The sequence below is a fragment of the Neofelis nebulosa genome, chromosome 15 (genome assembly GCF_028018385.1).
Source record: "Neofelis nebulosa isolate mNeoNeb1 chromosome 15, mNeoNeb1.pri, whole genome shotgun sequence".
NCBI classification, from domain to species: domain Eukaryota; kingdom Metazoa; phylum Chordata; class Mammalia; order Carnivora; family Felidae; genus Neofelis; species Neofelis nebulosa.
In genome coordinates this window covers 50,639,518-50,661,481 of record NC_080796.1, presented here as the reverse complement: position 1 = coordinate 50,661,481, position 21,964 = coordinate 50,639,518, and the positions used below count along the sequence as shown (strand labels likewise).

The following is a 21,964-nucleotide window of genomic DNA, read 5'->3' as shown; positions in this document are numbered from 1 at the left end:
CCACCCCCTCCATCTAATCCCACCCTCTCCATCCAATCCTACCCCCTCCATCTAATCCCACCCCTTCCATCGAATCCTACCCCTTCCATCCAATCCCACCCTCTCCATCTAATCCCACCGGAGCCCCCCCCCCCCGCCCCATTAATCCCATCATCTTGGGGGTTAGGATATTAACAGATGACTTTAAGGGGCCACAAACATTCAAATCATAGCAGGAGAGGAACAACAAGAGCCAAAAGGTGGAGGGACACGTAGGCCAGCAAAATTGCACAGTCCCAGAAACCCAAACCAAAACCATTCCTTCAGATCATCTTGGGGAAGAGGAAGCTGGGAACATGGAAGTTGACTGGAAAGGTCATGTACAGCTGGCAGGTGGAGCACAGGTAACATGTCGTCTCTAAGACCTGGATGCCACTCATCTGGACTTGGGATTTGTCTTCGGCAAGTTCCTAGGGCTTTCATCTTTTGAGATGTTTGTTTAGCTAATGTGAGTAAATTGCCTTTCAAGTCTTAATTAGCTATTTAAAAAAGTATATTGCATATTTATCTGGTTATTACTTATTGCGTGTTATCAATTTAAAAACATTTGAAGTTAATTCTCTGCGACTTTGTAGGACTAGACTGTCTGCAAACAGTGACCAAGTTTATCCTCCTTTCCAGTACTGACAGTTCTTCTTTTGGGCAATTGTTTTATTGTACCGATTAGGACTTCTAGAACAATGTTAGATGAAGGAAACGACAGGTTTGTGGACACTTACTCCATTCATGATTCAATAAAATTATGTTCTAGGTCCTTACCCATAAATATCATGAAGTCAGCTGATTTGAGATAAGCTATTCTTTTATTTTTAATGTTTATTTATTTTGAGAGAGAGAGAGAGGGAGGGGCAGAGAAAGAGAGAGAGAGTATCCCAAGCAGGCTCCATGCTGTCAACACAAAGCCCCATGTGGGACTCGAACTCACGAACCGTGAGATCATGCCCTGAGCCAAGATGAAGAGTCTGATGCTTAACCATCTGTGCCTCCGTGGCGCCCCTGAGACAAGCTATTTTAATCAAGCTAAGAAAGTGCCCTTGTATTCCTAATTGGCTTTACACAAACAAAGAACAATCCAGAAAAGAATATTACATTCCATTGGATTGAATTTGGGGAGATTTTTCTCTGGAATCCCAGATTGTGATGCTAGTTGGTGTTTACCCAGAACTCTGTCTGTCATCTTTCGTTCCCTAAAAAACAGGGAATTCGAAGGTTGGATGATGGCGGGCTTTCTAAGTGGCCTATTTAAAGTGCTGAGGGCAGAGCGGGATTGCTCAGCTAGACGTAGCTCTGAAAACGGGCAGCGTGCAGGGTTAGGCACGAGGAAAAGGGGAATTGGTAGTTGCCGTTTCATTTAAAATTTTTAAGGAAGCTGTTTATTGCCAAAAAATTAAAAAGCCCGGAGAGTCACTTTAACGGTAAGGTTACCAAACAGAACTCTGCTACAGCTGATCAAACATTTTTTTTCCCCACAATTTTCTGTGGAGAAAGACATTACCGCTTTCTCTACTGATATCTCCACTCATTCATACTTATCCTGGAAGTTCTACTTGACAGCTGACCTGAATCTTGCTTGCTGAGTGAGATACAGGCCTACTTATTCTCCTACACCTTGTTTAAAACAAAACAAAACAAAATAAAACAAAAAACAGTCATTCCCTTCCAAAATGAGTGCAAGAATTTGTAGAGAACTGCACCCCATGAAAACCCTAAAATTCACATGGCCACCTGAGTGTATTCTACCGACTCAGAGTTAGCAGGGGTCACAAAAGTCCAGAAATTGGGCCTGTGGCTTTTTGGATTGACATTGACGTAGTCTGTGGTTTCCTTTATGTTCTCATAGTCCAGGGCAGGTTCAGTTTTTAGTCCTCCAGGGGCTGAAAAGACCACTTGTGTGTAATTCACATCCTTGGTGGCCTTAGGGGAAAAAAGCAGAGAAATGTGGGTCAAGATTCCTACCAGGGTTGGAGGAGGGGACACCCCAGGACTGCACTCTCACTGAAGGACCCTCGTCTCGCCCTAGGCTGGCAGGGAGAGAAGCTGGCTCCGGGTGGCTGTGTCGGAGAGCAGGGCCAGGCCAAGGGGGAACACTACCAATAGCTCTGTGCCTCTGTCTGCAGGGAATTCAGGGGTTTCAGGAAAGATGTGGAGACTCAATCCCCGTGAGGTCAGGACTCAGAGCAGACTTTGGCCTGGTGACTGGGATATGGCGAGGAGGAGGTTGTCCATTGACACTTGCATTTTTATGGTTCACTCAGACCCATTTTGTGGGGATGCCATGAACCTGAGGATCATGACACCCATCACCCGAGGATGTTGTAATGACTCAAGAAACCCCTCCATCCCTGCTCCCATCCTTGTAGCTGGAGTGGCCTGGATGCTCAGTCTTTTGTAGCAAGGACCCCAACTGCATATGAAGGGCTGGGACCACTAGGGGTGTCCATTACCTGGCAGGTGGGAGGCAAGCTGCCGGAGACGTCCGAGCTGTTGGAGCTATCTGAGGACGTGTCACTGTCATCTAGGGAGAAATAGAAACTGTTCTTCTAAGGAACACTGGGGAGCGGGGTGGGGGGTGGGGAGGTGTTAGGAGGGGATGGGCACAACGGAAGGGAGAAGGAGACTAAGTCAGGCAAAGCCAGCCATGCAAAGACAAGCAGGGAAGAGAGATACGGAGCCCCCAGTAGAGAAAGAAGACACTGAACAGAGAAAGGGTGGGGAGAGAAAGCGCCCCCCTCCACCCCGCCAAATAGGCAAGAATGTACCCAAGAGTCCAGACACGGCCGCGCTGTCCAGCTCCATCTAAGACTAATATCACTTGATTGTGCTGGAAGGGAGAAGCAGGAACACGCTGACGCAGCGTGGCCCCGAGCACGTAGCTCTGGCCTCCCTAGTCCCGGCCACAGGTTTTGCTCTAGACCTGTCACTAACTCTAGGCAGGTGACATCCCTTTTTGTGTCTGGTTTTGCTCCCTGTGAAACAAGGAGGTTGCATGATGATCTTTGAGGTGCCTGCCAGAGAGTCTCTGATTCTGGCCAGGCTTCGGTGACGCTCTAGGGCCCGGGTCACGATGAGGCCAGTGCCCCTCCCTTTTTGCAGAAACACCGAATTCACATGAGCGGTCTCTTCTGGTTCTCTCCTGCGCTGAGGTCTTATCTCGGTGCCAGGGAAGCCTGACAACCAGATCTCTCCAACTGAAAAGATAAAATTGGAAGGTCGGAGCGGATGCAAATCGATCAAGAGAAAACCCGCTGGAAAAGGTGCGATCTCTGGGGAGTGAGCACACAGGGGTAGCTGTCTTGCTTCGGAAGCAGCAATTTCCATTGTGTGAACGGTGACCTGGGGGGTCTCCCAAGCCTCGAGAGAGAAAACCAGTGGGTGGTATTCCTGCTGGCTCGCCTGCCAGAGGGGAACGTAGACTTGAACCATCACCAACACTAGCATTTATTAAAACCCCTGGATACCGCGGCCAGAGGCAGGCAGAGGCAGTTGAAATCTCGGCCAGACGGAAACAGGTGCCACAGTCTCAATGACAAAGACAGGAACAGAGACGGCCCCAAGCTCCCTCTGCAGTGGCTCACACACGACCAGAGGGGGAAAAGAACTCAGACCCACCCAAACGCAGCGAGATCTGCCCTGCGTGATGAAAGAGTAGCTTGCTGGAAAAGCTAGGCTGGTGAGGCCTTCGGGGAGGCGGGTGGGAAGAATCTTCCGGCCAGGGGCTGGGCTGGCCAGGACAGAGCCCGGCTGCGGCAGAGCAGCTCTCCATGGCCCGGACAGAGCAGAATAAGCTTTATGACAAGTTCTTCCCCTGCCCCGTTACTCACGCCTGTGACGGGGCGCAGACACAGGAGCGCTTCGCGTCTCCTCCGTGGCAGCACATGGCTGACGCTGCGCAGGGCTGGGCCAGGGGGCCTGGAGCCTGGCCCCTTTCAGGATCCGCTCACTCTGGCTGGCTAAAGGCGACAGGGCAAGGGTCAAAAGTGCCAGCTCTCCAGGTCAGGAACATCCTGTCTCTGAGCACTGCCCTCGAGACGGCAAAACATTCAGAGGGACCTCTTCAAACCTCAGCGCTCTGCTCACAACCCTGCAGCACCTCTCACCTCGCTTGCAGGATGAGCCAAAGCCCTAGCCTCCAAGGCCCCCTGTGGCCTCGCTGTTCCCCCCTCTCTCCGTTCCAGCCACACTGGCCTCTCTTCCAAACAGCTTTCTGCCTCAGGGCCTTTGCAGGTGCCGCCCGCTTCCTCACTGCCAGATGTTTATACTAAAAGGTTGGCATTTCAGTGATGCTGGCCATCATCCAATTCATACCTCCTTGCCTTGCTTCATCTTTTTCTTCCCTAGCACTCACCATAATCTAACATGTGTGTATTACCTGTTTATCTAGTTTGTTGTCTGTGCCCCCCATGATATGTAAGTTATATAAGGACACAGATTTTTGTTTGGTTCCCTGTCATATTGAATGAATGAATGAATGAATGGCTAGAGAAGCCTAGAGTCCCTTTATTTTATTTTCCCTAATTTTAATGCCATCCCAGAACAGAACACAGTAAATCAGTTCAAGAATTTAAGTCCATCTTGGAACTGGAGAGTGTGATGCTAAGTGAAATAAGCCATACAGAGAAAGACAGATACCATATGTTTTCACTCTTACGTGGATCCTGAGAAACTTAACAGAAACCCACGGGAGAGGGGAAGGAAAAAAAAAAAAAAGGAGGTTAGAGTGGGAGAGAGCCAAAGCATAAGAGACTGTTAAAAACTGAGAACAAACTGAGGGTTGATGGGGGGTGGGAGGGAGGGCAGGGTGGGTGATGGGTATTGAGGAGGGCACCTTTTGGGATGAGCACTGGGTGTTGTATGGAAATCAATTTGACAATAAATTTCATATATTGGAAAAAAAAGAATTTAAGTCCATCTTTTAGTCTAGCAATATTCCCTTCTCCTGGAATTCAAAGTCCTTTCTTCATTTTGAGTCCTTTGGTGGTGATGAAGAAAGTTAGGCCCAGGCTAAATGAGCCCACCCTCAAGAGTACTGCAGAAGCTTATCCCTAGGTAGAAGGTCTGGGTGGTGGAAGGGCTCTGGGCCACCATTCCAACCAGAAATAGGTTGGGTCAGAGTGGGGATTACCCAGTAAGGGATGACCCGGCTAGTGGATCCTCAAGTAGGTATTCAAGGGATATTCCGGGGCTCGTCTTGCTATAGGCTCAGGGGTGGTCCTTACAGGTGACTAGGAGGAAAGAGCGCCAGGCTATTTACCCATGTGCCTGCTGAGCAGGTAGTTGATGGCAGCGAAGAGGCAGGTCTGTAGAATGAGGGACACCACTGCGATCACTAAGCCATGCCAGAACTTCATGTCTCTGTTGGGAACGGAGCAGCATCAGAGTTAGAGGTTGTGGAGATTCTAAATCGGCTGCAAACCCACCCTGCCCCCAGCCAGAGGCAGCCATCTGGTGTTGCCGTGTGTCTTAGGGCAGGTCTCTTTGCCTCTCTGGACGGGAAGGTGTAGGGAGCCAGGGAATGTGGCGTGCATGCTTGGAAGCCAGGTGCACGGTCTGATGGGAACCACTCACTCCGTCAGCATGATGAACTTGCAGGGCAGCTGTGGGCGTAGGTGAGGCTCAGGCTTTGGTGGGGGCAGGAAGAAGACACCTGGAAGGAACCACTCTGGGCACTTCGTCTCCACGTAGTGCCACCTGAGGGACTGTCCTACAGACCTGCAGGAGGCAAGGCAGCGGGTCAGGACTCCCGGGCTCTACGCTCCAATTCCCTTCAGGCGAACTCAGCTGCTCGGGGCGTCACTGGCTTTCCTCTCCCCAGATTTCAAGCTTTGAATCTACAAAACAGGCAGTATCTCGTAGTTCGGTGTTAGCACCGAACAGGGTGGGCACGCACTCGATGACAGCCCAGCGCTGAGCCCCTGGCACACCCACCTTCCTACCTGATTCACACGGTCCCATGGCCGAGATATCAGTACGCTCTTTCGATAACAAGCAGCATGAGATTCAGAGAGCAGAGGCTCATGTCTGAGGTCGCACAGCTGGCAAGTGGTTGGGCCTGAATTTGGGCTCTAAGTCCAAGCCTGCACGTTCAACCACTGGTCTTGGCTTTCAGAGGATCTTCACCTGCTGCTGGAAAGCACCAAGGGGCCCACTTCGGATTCTGTGTCTCCCTCTCTCTGCCCCTCCCCTGCTCATGCTCTGTCTCTCTCTCTCCTTCAAAAATAAATAAAAAAATATTTAAATAAATAAATAAATAAAAATCAGGTGCCTGGGTAGCTCAGTCAGTTAAGCGTCCGACTTCAGCTCAACTCATGATCTCACGGCTAGTGGGTTTGAGCCCCATATCAGGCTCTGTGCCGACAGCTTGGAGCCTGGAGCCTGCTTCGGATTCTGTGACTCCCTCTCTTTCTGTCCCTCCCCTGCTCATGTTCTGTTTCTCTCTCTCTCTCAAAAAATAAACATTAAAAAATTAATTTAAAAAATCAGCTTATGAATTTCATCAGCATGTTGCTGAATATGGAATTTACTAAAAGACAAAGGCAGGATAATTTCAAAGCCTCTGAGATGATACTTACTCAGCAGAGATGGGGAGACAACCACCCACTGCCCTGCTGCAGACCATAAACCTTAAACAGCCTTTCACTGCTCCTGACACCTATTTTCCCCATCAGTGTTTCCAAGGGCGAAGGGCAGTGGGAAAGTCCTGAAAGTCTTGTTTTTATTTGTAGTTTTCACACTGGGGCTTTCTAAGATCAGAACACAGACCAAGAAGCAAGACAGAGAGAAGGCAATGAGGGGCAGGAAGGCTGTGGGGTTTGCCACCAAACCCTCTCCAGGGCTGTGGGCGTTGGCCAGCTGCAAGTTTCCAGAGAGAAAATACACCATCTCCTTTCACATACCAACACGCTAGTCCTTGGCAGTGGCTTTTCTTTACAAGATCAAAAGTTGGAAGCAACACATACCCAATTTCTTCATCGTACTTCCTTAACCCACCCCCTTCCCTACATAATTAATTCTAGATACTTCTCCCAAAGGAACCTAACGCTATCTACCCATTGCTTGTCAAGGTAAATGCGCCCGGTTGCCTCGTAAGCATCAGGTGCTGGTAAGAAGGGGCTACAGTGGGGGGGGGGGGAGGCAGGGAGCAGGAGGTGAACACACCCCAGAAGGCAGGTGAGAAAGGACTCCGGGAAGTCCCTGAAGTCCATAGACCAGTGGGTAGAAATTCCAGTATCCCCCCGCAGGATGAGCAAACTGCAGAAAGAAAGCTTAGTCGAAAGTGACTTGTGCACAAAATGAAATTTGCAGAGTCAAGACGCTGGAAATAAAACACAGAAATGATGGAGATGAAGCAAAATGGGGATTTTTCAGGGAAAACGGTGATCTTGAAGGATTGGGCAACTTGATGGAAAAGGGCATAGTTATATTTTAAATGCCTGGCTCTTGTCTTATTTTGGATAAACCCTCTTGAAATTTTGACAGGCATTGATTTCTCAAGCAAATTGCAGTATTGATTTCTGGGGCAGCTGCAAAAGATCGGACTTCACCGGGAGAGCTGTATGGCATCATGAAAGACGCAAAAATCACAGGCTGGTGTCTCTGGGAACCAACAGTGTTCATTTTCAAAGGCGTTTTAGTATGTTAGTATTTTTTGTTTAATATTTATTTAGTTTGCAGAGAGAGAGAGGGAGAAACAGAGCACGAGGGGAGAGAGGCAGAGAGAGAAGGAGACACAGAATCCGAAGCAGGCTCCAGGCTCTGAGCCATCGGCACAGAGTTCGACACGGGGCTCAAACTCATGAGCTGCGAGATCGTGACCCGAGCTGAGGTCAGACGTTTAACCGACTGAGCCACCCAGGCGCCCCTCTGGTGTGTCAGTATTGATTACCTCATATTCAATGTCTCATTTGTCCTTAATCACAGAAATTATTCTCCTTCTTTCATCCAAGGGGATGGCCAGAAAGCCACTAGGGCTGGGTTCTGAAACCACACTTAAATTTTAATTTCTTTTAAGGCTCCTTTCTCCCCTTATTCATTAAAAATTAAACAACTAATAGATATTTGTGGTACAATTCAAAATGCAAATAAGCAAAGCATTTCACAAAATCACCCCACGGTTGACTCCAGAGCACTCTCCACAGGTTCTCACACATGTATGTACTGTGCATAGGTGTGCATGTAAATCCGTGTTTACACGTGTACAATCTTTTCTAAACATCATACTGATCAGCAGCCTTTTCTCTTCACTGAGTATATCGTAAACATGTTTCCAGATCAGAAAAGCCTTCATTAAAAAGTTCCACTCTGGAGGCCCTTGGGCCAAATTCGGCGCCTAGGTGATTTTGTCTGATGAAGTCCTTTAAAGATTTGGATTTGGATGCCCTAAGAAGGGGTGTGTGCTCTTCCGTCCCTGACTGATCCCCGAAGCCATTTGAGTTTGCTACATACTTGAGTTTCTGGCGTACTACTATTCTACTTTATCAGTGTTTCTTGGAGCTCTGTGACATTCAGAGCCAGACAGTTCCTTGTTGTCCAGAGCTGTTTTGCGCCCCACTGGATATTCAGCATCTTGGAAGACCACCATTGTTAACAGGCTAATGTAACAACCAAAATGACCAAAAATGACCCCACACATTTCCAAATGCCCCAGGGTGAGGCAGTCACTTTTGTCCCCAGTTGAGAATCGCTGCATTAAATAAATGTCCCATTATTTTAAAGCCAATATCTTAGTTTGGCTCTTCGTACAGAACCATATTGCCTACGCTTCCTTCCATCATTTTGGTATATTGTGAACATCTCACTAACCAAATGGTGCACAGAACCTGTGTCAGTATATAGCATAAAGTCCAACAGACTTCAGTCTGAATCCAAGTTCTGTTCCCTTCTAGATGTGAATTATTAAACCTCTCAGTACCTCAGCTCCTGTACTTGTAAGATGAGGAGAACGATAGCCTCTATCTCAGAGAGTTCTTGTGTGGGCTCAGTGCTTTATGCTGTTTGTATGGAACTTCATGCAACATCAGGCTTGTGAGAAGCACTCGATGGTTACGGATGGGCCCCACGACAGTTTGACTTAATTTTTAGATGTTACAATGGGTACGGAAAAGCATACCCATTCAGTAGAAACCGTACTTGGAATTTTGACCTTAGATCTTTTTGTGAGCTGGCGATATGCTGTGCAAACCCTCTCTGATGTGGGGCAGCTCCCAATAAGCCACGCGATCATGAGGGTCCACAGACAATACACTCATAACCCTTCTGTGCCCATACACGCCTTCTGTTCTTCACTTTCAGTACAGGATTCAATAAAGTACATGAGCTATTCGACACTTCATTAAACAATAGGCTCTGTGTCAGATGATTAGATTTTAGGCTAGTGTAAGTGTTTTGAGCATGTTTAAGGCAGGCTAGGCTAAGCTCTGATGTTTGGTAGGTTAGGTGGAGTAAAAGCATTTCCGACTTATAATAGTTGCGATTTATGATGGGATTATCGGGAGCTGACCCCATCGTAAATCGAGGAAGTTGCGAACTACACGTTCTTCAACCCTGAAACACTTCACCAAGATGGTGACTGGAGTAGAGCTATTAAAAATCGAGTTGGTCTATTTTAGGAAAGTCAGGCATTCATGTTGAGCACAGTTTGAAGATAAGATCAGGGACAGGATGAGGTATGAAAATGATGACAGATGTCATTATTTAAGTGGCTAATGGCCCCTAACCACAATGAGCAGGTTGTTCCTTGGGGTCTAATTGCAGATTGCTGATCAGACAGTGGGCAAAAACATCTGCTCATTTGCACTCCCCCCACAACGCACACACATACCAAATAACCAGGAAATGAGCAATTTAGAGTAATTATGTTGTAAAAAAAGTGCCTGGACTGTGAGAGCTTGCCGTGGCTCATTCCATGATCAAGATTTGGACTCTCCTATCCTCTTTCACATGCTTAGTTTTGATGCCCAGACCAATACTAATGTAACGCCCTGCCAGGCATTTCCCAATCACGCTCCCACAGGGTGCTGGGAGCCTCTCCTCTGCTTGCTTCAGGCCTGGGTGGAAGTCCCGAGACGTCCAGTTAGGCCTGGGTCCCATCTTATTGTTTCCCCTTTCTTGTGATAGAGGAGCTCTCGTGGGGGCTCTCGTTGGTACAGCCTAACATAGAGGTGAAATAATTAAGAGGCACCTCCTCCTGGCTGACACCATGCTTTCACTGAAGAGTCACAAAGAGTCGTTTGAAAAAAGAGCACAATAGAAGATGATTTACATGAAAATCATATGGAATGCAATAATCAATAATCACTCTCAACATTGTTAGGCTATCAATCTTTTAAAATTAAGTAGCTTTAGGGTACTGGGTACCTGTCCGTTAAGGTAGCTCCTGGGTAGCTCAGTCCGTTAAGCATCAACTTCCACTCAGGTCATAATCTCACCGTTCGTGAGTTCGAGCTCCACATCGGGCTCTGTGCTGACAGCCCAGAGCCTGGAGCCTGCTTCAGATTCTGTGTCTCCCTCTCTCTGTGCCCCTCCTTGCTCGCGCTCTGTCTGTCTCTGTCTCTGTCTCTCTCTCTCTCCTGCGCTTGCCTGCTGGGGAGCTGGGACGGGTAGAATCCTTTCTAGGCCCTGGAGAATGAAGGGGCTTGGTGCTTCAAAGTCCTCAGGCTCCTTCTAGCTCCAAGCATTCTGTTCTTTAAAGACTGAAGTCAGGAAGGGGAAAGAGAAGCAAATTTGGATGGAAATGGGATATTTTGAAAGAAAACAAAATCTGTTTCTATTTTATAGTATCATCCAGTCTCCTCCACATTACTAGACTTTTCTTCCTTAATTTAATATGCAGTTGGGAATAATCAAAAAAAGGAGGAAACATAAATCAGCCAAACCACGGAAACCGTATACATACACGATTATGTATATAACCACGGAAACAGAGGAGATCAAAAACTGTGAGGCTACTAAGGAATTTTTTAATGTAATCTCAATAAAATTCATGAGTTTCTAGAAAGATATAAACGAGCAAAATTGATTCCATAAGGCACCAAAACCAAAACAAGATCACAAGAAAGAAGTTGGGGAGGCAGCATGGCATGTAGCCACTAAAGACAGAGAACTGGCGTCTGGAAGCGTGGGTTCACACCCCAGCTCATTCCCTGAGTGAGCTTGGTCTAGTTCTTGAACCCTTCAAAGCCTTAGTTTTCTTATCTGTAAGATGGGAGCAGTAATAACTGGTTCTTAGGTTTGAATAAGATGGATACAAATGATACCTGCTTCTGAGGATAAAGTAAGATGAGTTACGTGAAGTAGTTATTACAACTTTCGCCACATAGAAAGAAGCATACGATAGGGGCGCCTGGGTGGCTCAGTCGGTTGAGCATCCGACTTTGGCTCAGGTCATGATCTCGCAGTTTGTGAGTCCGAGCCCCGCATCGGGCTCTGTGCTGATGGCTCGGAGCCTGGAACCTCCTTCATATTCTGTGTCTCCCTCTCTCTCTGCCCCTCCCCCGCTCACACTCTGTTTCTCCCTCTCTCAAAAATAAATAAACATTAAAAAAAATTTTTTTAAAAGAAAGAAGCATACAACAAAAGAGAGTTACTATTATTTAGAAATTAAAAGCATTATTGGAACTAATCTACTCAAATTTTGTGTCGAAATAGTTGGGGTTTTTTTTGTTTTGTTTTGTTTTAATTTTAGAGAGTGGGGCAGAGGGAGTGAGATCATCTTAAGCAGCCTCCACTCTCAGCATGGGAGTCCGATGTGGGGCTCGATCCCATGATACTAGGATCACGACGTGAACCAAAATCAAGAGTCAGACTCTCAACCAACTGAGTCACCCAGGCACCCCCCGAATAGTTTTAGAAAATAAGTTACTTTCAACTTTTAAGGAACACATAATGTTTATGCTGTATAAGCAGATCCAGAGCATAAAAAAGGTGGAAAACTCTGCAGGATCTTGTCACTTACAAATACAGAAGTAAATACAGGATAATGTCAAGGAGTTCCTTCAGGAACATCCAGGAAATTAGTTATTACAATAATGAAAACTAATGTTGGGTATTTAACATGACCTTACTCTGCAAGGATAGACACTACCACCATTTCCTAGATAAGACAGAAAGGTTTCGAGAGGTCGAGCAATTTGCCCTGGTCCCCCATCACCACCCCACCATGGCCAGAGCCAAATTTCAAACCAAGCCCAGCTCTCAATCATTACAGCAAATTGCCTCTTACATGATATGAATATAGCATCAATAGATCAAGTTTTTATTTTATTATTATTATTTTTTTAACATTTATTTATTTTTGAGACAGAGAGAGAGAGAGAGAGAGCATGAGTGGGGGAGAGGCGGAGAGAGAGGGAGACACGAAATCTGAAGCAGGCTCCAGGCTCTGAGCTGTCAGCACAGAGCCCAACGTGGGGCTCGAACCCACAAACTGTGAGATCATGACCTGAGCCAAAGTCAGATGCTTAACCAACTGAGCCACTTAGGCACCCCAAGAACCAGTTTTTAAAATGTTCATCTCAGTAAAACACCGAAAAACATTTGATGAAGTAAAATACTCATTTCTTACTTTTTAAGTTAATAAAGTAAGAATATGAGAATAATTTCTTACTATAATAAAGAATATCCCTGCTGTACCAATAATCAACATCTTACCAAGTGGTAAAATGTTTTAGCAGCCAAGAACAAAGATGTCTGCTGTAACCATTTTAAAAAAATTAATCCTGGAAACTCTAACCCTGGGAAGTTAGAAGTTCCTCCGACCTCTAACCTAGAGTAATAATAAGGGTGTGGAATGGAATGTTTATTGAGATGTTCTGTGACACTTTGACATCTATAACTCACCTGATTCTCTCAATCACCCTAGGAGGTAGATGCTATTTTTCTCCTTTTTCTTTTCTTTCTTTTTTTTTTTTTAAATTGAAATATAATTGTCATTTCCATTTTACAGAGGGCAAAACTAAGACACGTAGAAGTTAAGTAATTTGCTCAAGGTGGTAAGAAGAGTTAATGGGGTTTTTGTGCCCGGGCAGCCGGGTGTTGGAGCCTAAGCTAATTACCCGATACGTGACATTAACGAAGGTACAGCTTGGGGAAGGGCAAGTCAAATTTATCCTGATTTGCAAGAGATGTGATTTTATACCTAGAAATCCCAAACGGTCAATTGAAAAAGCCGTGAGATTAATCAGACTACTCAGGAAAAGTCCTGAAAGCATGATAACTATTCTAAAATTACCAACTCTTCTTCCTATTGTGTCAGCAATAACCAGTGAGGTAATGGAATTGCATGGAGGGGGGCCTGGCAACCTTAGTAGCCATTGCACCTCATAGAGCTAAGAATAATTTTAATTGTAAGAAAGTTATTTTGAAGAAAATAATAAAAACGTACTGAGAGATGTACAAGACATAAACTAATAGAGAGACACTAATAGAGAGAACATTCCCATGTTCCAGACTGGCAATCCAGAAGACTAAAAAAAAAAAAAAAAACCATTTTGAAATTAATTTGCTGGTTCAATATAACTCCGGTCAAAACTACAGTGAGAAATTTTTTACGACTCCAAAGTAATTCTAAAATTTATCTGGGCAAAAAATTAACAATAGTCCAGAAGATCTGGAACACGTTTGAGAAGGATTTGTGACCAGGCAGGTTCCTGACATACCATTTATTAAAGGGTGGTGTAGATTTGAAAAACTACACTAGGATGTACAATGAATATTATCATAAAAGCGGTTCACAAGGCAGTGGGAGGAAAGGAAAGTGTCATTTAGAAAATGTTGCACACAGAATAATGAATTAGCCACCTGTAAGAAAAAAAATAACTTACACCCAGACATGATACAACAAAATAAATTCCAAAGGGATTAAAGAAGTAAATCGTTTTAAGTTGAGTCATTAAAAGTAGAAGGATATGGGACTGGATATTCACATATTCAACAATATTTATTAAATCCCCAGATGAGAGAAAACCGTCTCAGCTTATACGCAATGGAAGAAGTCACAAAGCAACAGGAAAAAATAGATTCCACTCTAAAATATGAAGACTTCACATATTAAAGTCAAGTAAGCAAAATTTAAAGGCAAATAGACAAAAACGTTAGAACCAGTGTGTGCAATACATAACTTTAAAAGGTTTTAGATTAAAAAAATTTTTAAGAAAAGCCCTCCTATCCCCAAATGATAAATGGGTAAAAAGCATGGAACAGTTTACAGACAATCTGGAATAGGACTAAAGCTATTATCACAAGGTAGCTGTACCCACTATTGATTAAAGAAGTGAAAAATGGGAAACAACCTAATTGAAACACAAAGATTAAATAAATTAGGGTGAAGGTATAGAGTGGAATATTATGCCAACATTTAAAATTATATTGAGAAAAAATTAATCTGGGGAAGGAATCTGTTCCATGAGGAAGAACAATGCAGTTATAGTTAGCTACCTACAGAACATATTTTTTTAAAAAAGAATGAAAATTTGTACAAAAAAGAAAACTTTGGGTCATTAAATGTTTTTGTCTTTTACATTAGTTTAGTGATAGCCCCCAATCACCTGATTTGGTTCACCAAATCCCGAATAGTTCGTTGACAATAATTTTTCATATCAAATATAGATTTATTCGTGAATGTAAATTTATGGCAATTAAATTGGGGGTTATTTTAATGTTCTTTTTTCAAAAAGGGGAAATAGAAAAAAAATGTACCTAAATGTTAACAAAACTGCATATTGCAATTGTGGATGATGTTTTATTTAATTCTTTACACTATCTGTCATATCAAAGTTTTCTGCAATGTACATGTATCTTTTTTCTAATCAGGAAAAGAAAACAAGCCCAGAAATTCTGAGCTGCTCAGTCAGCATAGTTGCAAACTTATCTACATCAAAAATTCATTTACAATCTAAACTATATCTCATCATGTTAATAGAACACTGAGACAATCAGCTAAATGTCCGAGTTCCAATCGATCAAATACACACTGAGAGGTCTAGGTGCACGGCCCTGGGCGAAATACTCTGATGGACAGGAAGAAGGAGAGAAGGCCATCTGAACATTCAAGAGCTCACACTGTGTCGGAAAATCCGGACGTTAATAAGCGAAAAATCCAAAAGAAGAGATGTCACCATGAAGCATGACAAATGTTCAGAAGGAGTGGTGTCAGTACTATGCACTATGTCAGAGGAAAAGTTGATCCCCGCTCAATAGAATATTCAGAGAGGAGTCACTGAGTAGAACTACTGAAGAACAGGCTATGGCTGGATGGAGAAGGAGGGCCAGAGCAGGCCGGCTGAAGGTGGCTGCCAGCTCTGGCTACAGGGAAATCCACTCACCGCCTTCAACAAGTTTCGACACAGATTTAGCCACATGTAAATAAGAGAGTGGGAGCAAGTGGGGTATACCACAAGCCAACCTCACAAGTAGGTGCAGGAAAATACGGAGGAGCAGGGACTTGGGGGCCAGGGGGATTGGGTTTGAAGTTTTAGCTCTGGCCCTTCTGGCTGTGAGTTGCTTTCTTTCCCCAGGCCTCGAGTTTTACCTGAAAAATGGGGACAGCACCTGTTTCATTTTTTCAACTCAAGTTGTGTGCTTGCTATGTGCCAGCATCAGGCGAAGCATTTTGCATAAATTATTTCGTTTAATCATCACGATGGCAAACTTACGAGGTCGCCGCTATGGTCGTCCCCAGGTTATATATGAGAAAATCGGACTCTAATCCCGCATGGGGAGGACAGAATTCAAACCCAGGCTGTTTGGGGCCAGAGCCGTCACCACACTGCACACAGTATTTGAGAAGGTCAGCTGAGTGCCTGGGTCGTATGGGTGCTCAACAGGGAGTGATCCTCAGACCAGAACAGAGGATTCAACACAAACTGGCTGAACTATATAAACACACCATTTCCACAGGACCCTGTAAGGAAACTGGGCTGACCCATGACTTTCAGATGGGAGATATAAGCAACCCAAGGCACAGAGCCATATGGTCCTGGGAGGTGTCAGTCCTAAACAGTCCCTGCTCCCACGACTGCTGCCGTGTCCATGCACCGGAGGACGGAGAAGATCAAAATATCCACCAGTGAGAAGGGAGGAGTGAGGGGACAGCAGAGGGTTGGGGCGTCACCTTTGTCCTGGGTGTCAGAAAAATCGTCTCTGGGTTCCCGTCAGCGCCGGTTACCATGGCAGGGGCCTCAACCCAGGTGGTTGGGACACATCTGGAATATGAAACGAGAACCCAGATCAACTTTCCAGCCTGGTGACTTTGCAAATTCGGCCACCTTTGACAGGTCACCTTGTCTTTCTGAGCCTCAGTTTCCCTGTCTACAACTGAGGGGGGAGGGTGTGTCTAGTTCTAACGTTTTGTTGTCCTAGGATTCTGAGTCTAATGTGGACACAGATGATGAGACTCCAATCAACCAGAAATAGCACCTTTGAGTTCCCACGAGATATGCCACATGTCTAGTAATACATATTCATAGGGGCAGGCACTGACAATTTTTGAGGAAGAAAACCAAATTATACGAAATGTCTGATTCATAATATTGGGGAAGTCATTGTGCCAGCAATTGCTTGGGATAAATGCAACCCGAATTCAGAGAAACGAAGAACCTTCTACAGATTATGCTCAGTTTGTGAATGCTGCCGTGGCTCTGACCAGGGCTTGTCCATACTTTATACTCCGCAGTTCCTGGCACGATACTTGGAGACGAGGTGTAGGAGAAGCACTTTGTAACATTCTTTGCAATCAAATCAATTCACATAGGAGAAACACTGTTTAACCTTAGGGTTGATGTCCCTGAGTCTCCGTTGCCTCCTCAGCTCGTTGGGAATTCAAACGTCTCCCTCAAAGAGTTTATCAAGAGGGGTAAGGGAGACTGTGAGATCTTCCAGCACTTTCCCTGCCTCACTGCTGGGTCTCAGGACCAGCGCTGGCTTCATGGGCATGACTCCTATGCAGCCTCGTAGGGCGAGGGCCCCTTGATTGGTTTCGGGCTCTGCTCTTGCCATCTTTAAATTCTTAATAATTTTGGGGGGCTCCTGGGTGGTTCAGTAGGTTGAGCATCCGGCTTCGGCTCAGGTCATGATCTCGCGGTTCACGGGTTCGCGTTCTGTGCTGACAGCTCAGAGCCAGGAGCCTACTTGGGATTCTGTGTCTCCATCTCTCATCGCTCTCTCTGCCCCTCCCCCAGTTGCGCTCTGCCTCTCGCAAAAGTAAATAAACATTAAAAAATAAATAAATAAATTCTTAATAACTTTTTAACAGGGAACCCCAGATTTCCATCTGTCCTCTGCCCTGCCAATTGCACAGCCAATCCCACTCAAGGTATTATTTTGAGTAGAGTTGCCAAAGCTTGAATAATAAGGTCAGTTTACAGAACAAGCCACAGGCCTGTCCACTGCCACAACTTCCCTAAGTGCCTCAGCTACACTTCTGACCACTGTGCTTTCCAAGCTCCCCAGAGGACTGGTCCCAGAACACTCTTCTGAGCTAACTTCTCCACAAGTGTTTTCTTTCACTGTTTGACTTCAGTCAAGTCATTTAACACCTCTGTGCCTCAGTTTCCTCATCTGTGAAGAGAAGTTACGAATAGCACATTTTCAGGCGTTCTGTACGGATTAAATGAACTAGAATATGTCAAGCTGTCAGAAGAGTTGCGGGCGCATAGCAAACTCTACGTAAGGTCACCTACTCTTCTTTGCTGTTGTTCCATGACTCTCCTCTTTGACAGCCCGCATTTTCTGACTTCCATTTATAACATTTTCTTTTGTTTTAACTTCCTTCTTTTTTTCTTTTTTTTTTTTTTTTTTCTTTTTGTAGAGAGAGAGAGAGCACGAAAGCTAGGCAGAGGAGCAGAGGGAGAAGGAGAGAGAATCTCAAGCAGGCTCCAAACTCAGCAAGGAGCTTGACGCGGGGCTCAATCCCACAGCCCAGGGATCATGACCTAAGCCAAAATCAAGAGTAGAATGCTTAAACGACTGAGCCGCCCAGGTCCCCCCCCCCCCCCCCCGCACCCATTCATAACATTTTCAAATTGCCACCCCGGTCAGCTTCCCACCACGTACACCAGTTTTTTGCAACTCAGAACAACCTTCTGGAACCTGAAGGAAAAGCCTTCTGCAGGGAGATATCCTCTTGGATCTGGTTTCCAGCAGCCCAGAGTAATTAATTAATGGAGGGGTACCTGGGTGGCTCAGTCAGTTAGGTATCAGACTCTTAATTTCAGCTCAGGTCATGATCTTGTGGTTCGTGAGCTGGAGCCCCACATTGGGCTCTTTGCTGACCATGAAGAGTCTGCTTGGGATTCTCTCTCTCCCTCTCTCTCTCTCTCTCTACGCCTCCCCCACTCTCCTAATCTTGCTCTCTCAAAATAAATAAATAGACTTAAAAAATTAAAAAAAGAAATTTATTTTAAAAGTAGCACTTTACTGGGCACTAAACTACTCCTTGTCTGTAATCCTCATAGCAATACTGGACGGTGGGTGGTTTTATACCCATTTTACAGATGAAGAAACTGAGGCTTACACAGGGCTAGCAGAATTCTTTGGATCTAGTTCTGTCTGGATCCAAGGTCTACCCACCTTCCAGCCAGGAGCTCTGATTACTGCCACAATTAGTACAGACATACCTTAGATCTTGGGAACAAGAAACTAATACCCATCAAGTAAAAACTGCTCAATCTCAGGTCCAGTCCAACCTGAATGCAATCGAATTCCACACTCTGGAATCCCAGCACATAAACAGAGAACCCCCTCTGAGACTTCTACACATGTATGTTCACAGATACACATTCCTTCAACTAATCTAAAATTCTACCTACCCAGACAATACTTACCTCCAGGGCCAAGAACAAGGTCTGATCCCAGCTGGTGTTTTGACAATGTTTCCAATGATGGAAACATCTCCTCTACAGACCCCCCAGCCCCACCCGGAAGCTCCTCACTCATTGGAGGTCAGTCGCAAATGTTTCATCATTTCCAACAGGGCGGGGACAGGCTGCTCAGAAGATAATAATCTAACTTTGTTGAGTAGAACCGAGTGAAGCAATAGATAACACCTTCTATCTCCCTCAGCAGGGCTCTACCCGGCTCTTCTTTGCAGACAGTTTACACAGATGGAGGAGATTAGTGGTCTCTCTCCATGGGAATGCACACTGAAATACCACCAATATGCACATAACCTGGTAAAGGGGAAAGAGCACTGGTAAGAGGAGTCAAGAGGCCTGGGTTCAAGTCCAACCTCGGATATTAACTTGCTGCATGAGTTCAGACAAATCACTTTCCCACGAGGAACCTCATGTTCTTCCTCCATAAAATGAAGAAGTGGGTCTTGAGATATTAGCAAAGGTCCCTTCCAACTTGGCCCATCTTTGATGTGACCATAGATTAAGAGATTGCGTATGGGACGCAGGGCAACTGATGAGGATCATTTTCCAAGGACAATTTCTTTGCCATTCAACATTAAATGGGGCCAACCTAGGATGGTTGTTGCAGTTTGTGTGATAGACCAGCTTTGGGCGGGTCTCAAGCTAAACCCCAGGACTGAAATTTGGGAGCGAAGAAGATGTGATGAGGATAAAATGATCCTGATAGGAAACCAAGAAAGCAGAATTTTATAAATCTCTGTGATATCACCTCCCTGTCACAGGACAAGTTAACCAGTATAGAATAATGGCTTCAGAATCAGATATATTCAGATTTAAACCCTGCTATACTACTTGGTAGCTGTGTGACTTGACAAAAGTTGCTTAACCTCTCTGATCCTCAGTTTTTTCATCTGTAAAATTGGGTTAACAATAAATACCTATTTTTTTTAATCTCATAAGGTTTTTTTTTAATATATGAAATTAAATTCTTTTTTTCCAATATATGAAATTTATTGTCAAATTGGTTTCCATACAACACCCAGTGCTCATCCCAAAAGATGCCCTCTTCAATGCCCGTCACCTCCCCACCCCTCCCTCCCACCCCCCATCAACCCTCAGTTTGTTCTCAGTTTTTAACAGTCTCTTATGCTTTGGCTCTCTCCCACTCTAACCTCTTTTTTTTTTTTTTCCTTCCCCTCCCCCATGGGTTTCTGTTAAGTTTATCAGGATCCACGTAAGAGTGAAAACATATGGTATCTGTCTTTCTCTGTATGGCTTATTTCACTTAGCATCACACTCTCCAGTTCCATCCACGTTGCTACAAAGGGCCATATTTCGTTCTTTCTCATTGCCACGTAGTATATAAACCACCATTTCTTTATCCATTCATCAGTTGATGGACATTTAGGCTCTTGCCACAACTCATAAGGTTTTTTAAAGTGAAGTCATATAAATAATTAGGCAAAGCACTTAACAGAAGTTCCTTTCTGTGGTAAACAACAAATGGTAGCGATCTATACTTTTATTCTCTGAAAGAAAGTTAGAAAGCCATTCTTTAGGCTGAGCCCGGCTCAGCGTTCTATGACCCTCGATGTATCATCGGCTCACTGTGGAAATACGTTTGTGGCGGTAGCTGCTGCTTGGGGTTGTGTTAAGAACACAAAGCCCTGCTATCACTCAGGATTTGGGGACACACAAGAGTGATTTCCTAACTGGACTGTCCATGTCCTCCACATTGACCTGCTAATGTCAACTACACTTCTCTCTGCTCCCGACTCTGCCATGATCTCTAAGTGATTAACTGGAGCTACAGTTAATCTACAGGAATCAAGACAAATCTCCGCACTTTGATTATCCTCTCACACGAACCCGTCGTAGTTATGGCAGCAGCCAGAGTTGCGCAAACATCACCAAGCTCTGCTCTTTTGCATGGACCACTCTTGGACCAGAACCTTCCACGAGCCTCTCTGAGGCTCACAGGATCATGTAGTTATTAAGGATCGTTGAACATGATGTATTTTGGGTCCTCCACTTGTGCACTCTCTCTAGACAGTGTTAGAATAATAGGAAGTCCGCTTGACTTGGACCTCAGTGCCCTAGAGATCTGAGGCATTTGACCTCTCTGGACTGTATTTCCTCATCTAGAACTGGAAGGAGTTGTAGTGAGATCATCCACGACTCTGCTCTGAATAGCAAAGTAAGAATTATTGGGGGTCTCTGTCTTATTCTTCTCCATGTCCCGGGTTGCCAGAACTCTGCCTGCACTAGTAATAGGTGTTTGACAAATGTCTGTGGCGTGGATAAGAGAGTGAATGAGTTCGAGGGCTCTGGGGTATGCCAGGGGCTCGTGCACTACCTGACTGCACGCACACACCTGCCGAAGATGAGCTGAGGATTCACCCGCAAAAGCGCTTGGCCTGCTCCGGCTCGGAGGCCCCGGGAATGTGTTCCTCACACAGTCCCCCGTCATCTGCGGAGCCCCATATGATATGGCTCTCCTCTCTCTGCTTTGAGCCTAACAGACTCCAGCCCCAAAGGCAGGATCCGAGGGGAGATCAGAACAGTGATACATGAAGTTATAATACCTGTACCATCAACAGGAAGCTATTTTTGATAGTTTATCACCTGCTGGAGTGGCTGATGGACCTCGATAACATGCTTTCCCCTCCCCGCCCCGGACAGTTCATAAGACAGCATCCCCTCCAAAGCCCTTTTCTGTGCGATGTCTCCAACATCTGTGGGACCCAGTGTGTCCCAGAGAACGCAGCTACTCTCTACAGGAGAGCATTTTCTCTCTCCATCTTTAATGGTGTGTCAACAGGAATAGGAATTTTCAGGCAAAGAGAAAACACCCTGCTCACTACGCAATCATTTTCCTAGTCCGTTTTTCCGAATCCATTTCCTGATCCATTTTCTATAATACTTCCCCTGCATACTTGCTCTTTAAAAATACTTTTCCAAATTGTTTTCCGCACTGTAACAAAGGAGCTTTTAAAACCCACAGCTCTGGTGATGGCATCCTCTGCCAAAGCCTCCCATGGCCTCCCATTGCACTTGGGATGAAATCCAAGATCCTGACT

At 45.2% G+C, this 21,964-nt stretch overlaps 1 protein-coding gene across 4 annotated transcripts; it reads right to left on the bottom strand.

The window, feature by feature from the left end:
• Window positions 1-558: 558 nt before the first annotated feature.
• RHEX (regulator of hemoglobinization and erythroid cell expansion) lies at window positions 559-18,971 on the bottom strand. Of its 4 annotated transcripts, none has more exons than XM_058700916.1 (8): window positions 18,855-18,971; window positions 16,145-16,235; window positions 5,973-6,159; window positions 5,605-5,867; window positions 5,291-5,391; window positions 3,861-3,989; window positions 2,484-2,554; window positions 559-1,953 (listed from the first exon to the last, which is right to left on the bottom strand). In XM_058700916.1, exons 4-8 carry the CDS (start codon window positions 5,613-5,615, stop codon window positions 1,753-1,755), a joined length of 513 nt encoding a protein of 170 aa, XP_058556899.1. In that variant the 5' UTR covers window positions 5,616-5,867; window positions 5,973-6,159; window positions 16,145-16,235; window positions 18,855-18,971; the 3' UTR covers window positions 559-1,752. The 4 variants fall into 4 exon arrangements, with proteins under 4 accessions (XP_058556899.1, XP_058556901.1, XP_058556900.1 ...); XM_058700918.1 differs by having other exon boundaries at window positions 5,605-5,748; XM_058700917.1 differs by lacking the exon at window positions 18,855-18,971 and having other exon boundaries at window positions 16,145-16,332.
• Between the last annotated feature and the right edge of the window lie 2,993 nt (window positions 18,972-21,964).

What these genes read in the sequence shown, in the direction of transcription:
- RHEX (XM_058700916.1), bottom strand. An exon ending in CCTGCTCAGCAGGCACATGG is followed by an intron (nt 3,990 to 5,290) that starts GTAAATAGCCTG and finishes TGTCGCCTTTAG; the next exon opens with CCAGCCAGAGTGAGCGGATC. An exon ending in GCTTGCCTCCCACCTGCCAG is followed by an intron (nt 1,954 to 2,483) that starts GTAATGGACACC and finishes TTTTCCCCTAAG; the next exon opens with GCCACCAAGGATGTGAATTA.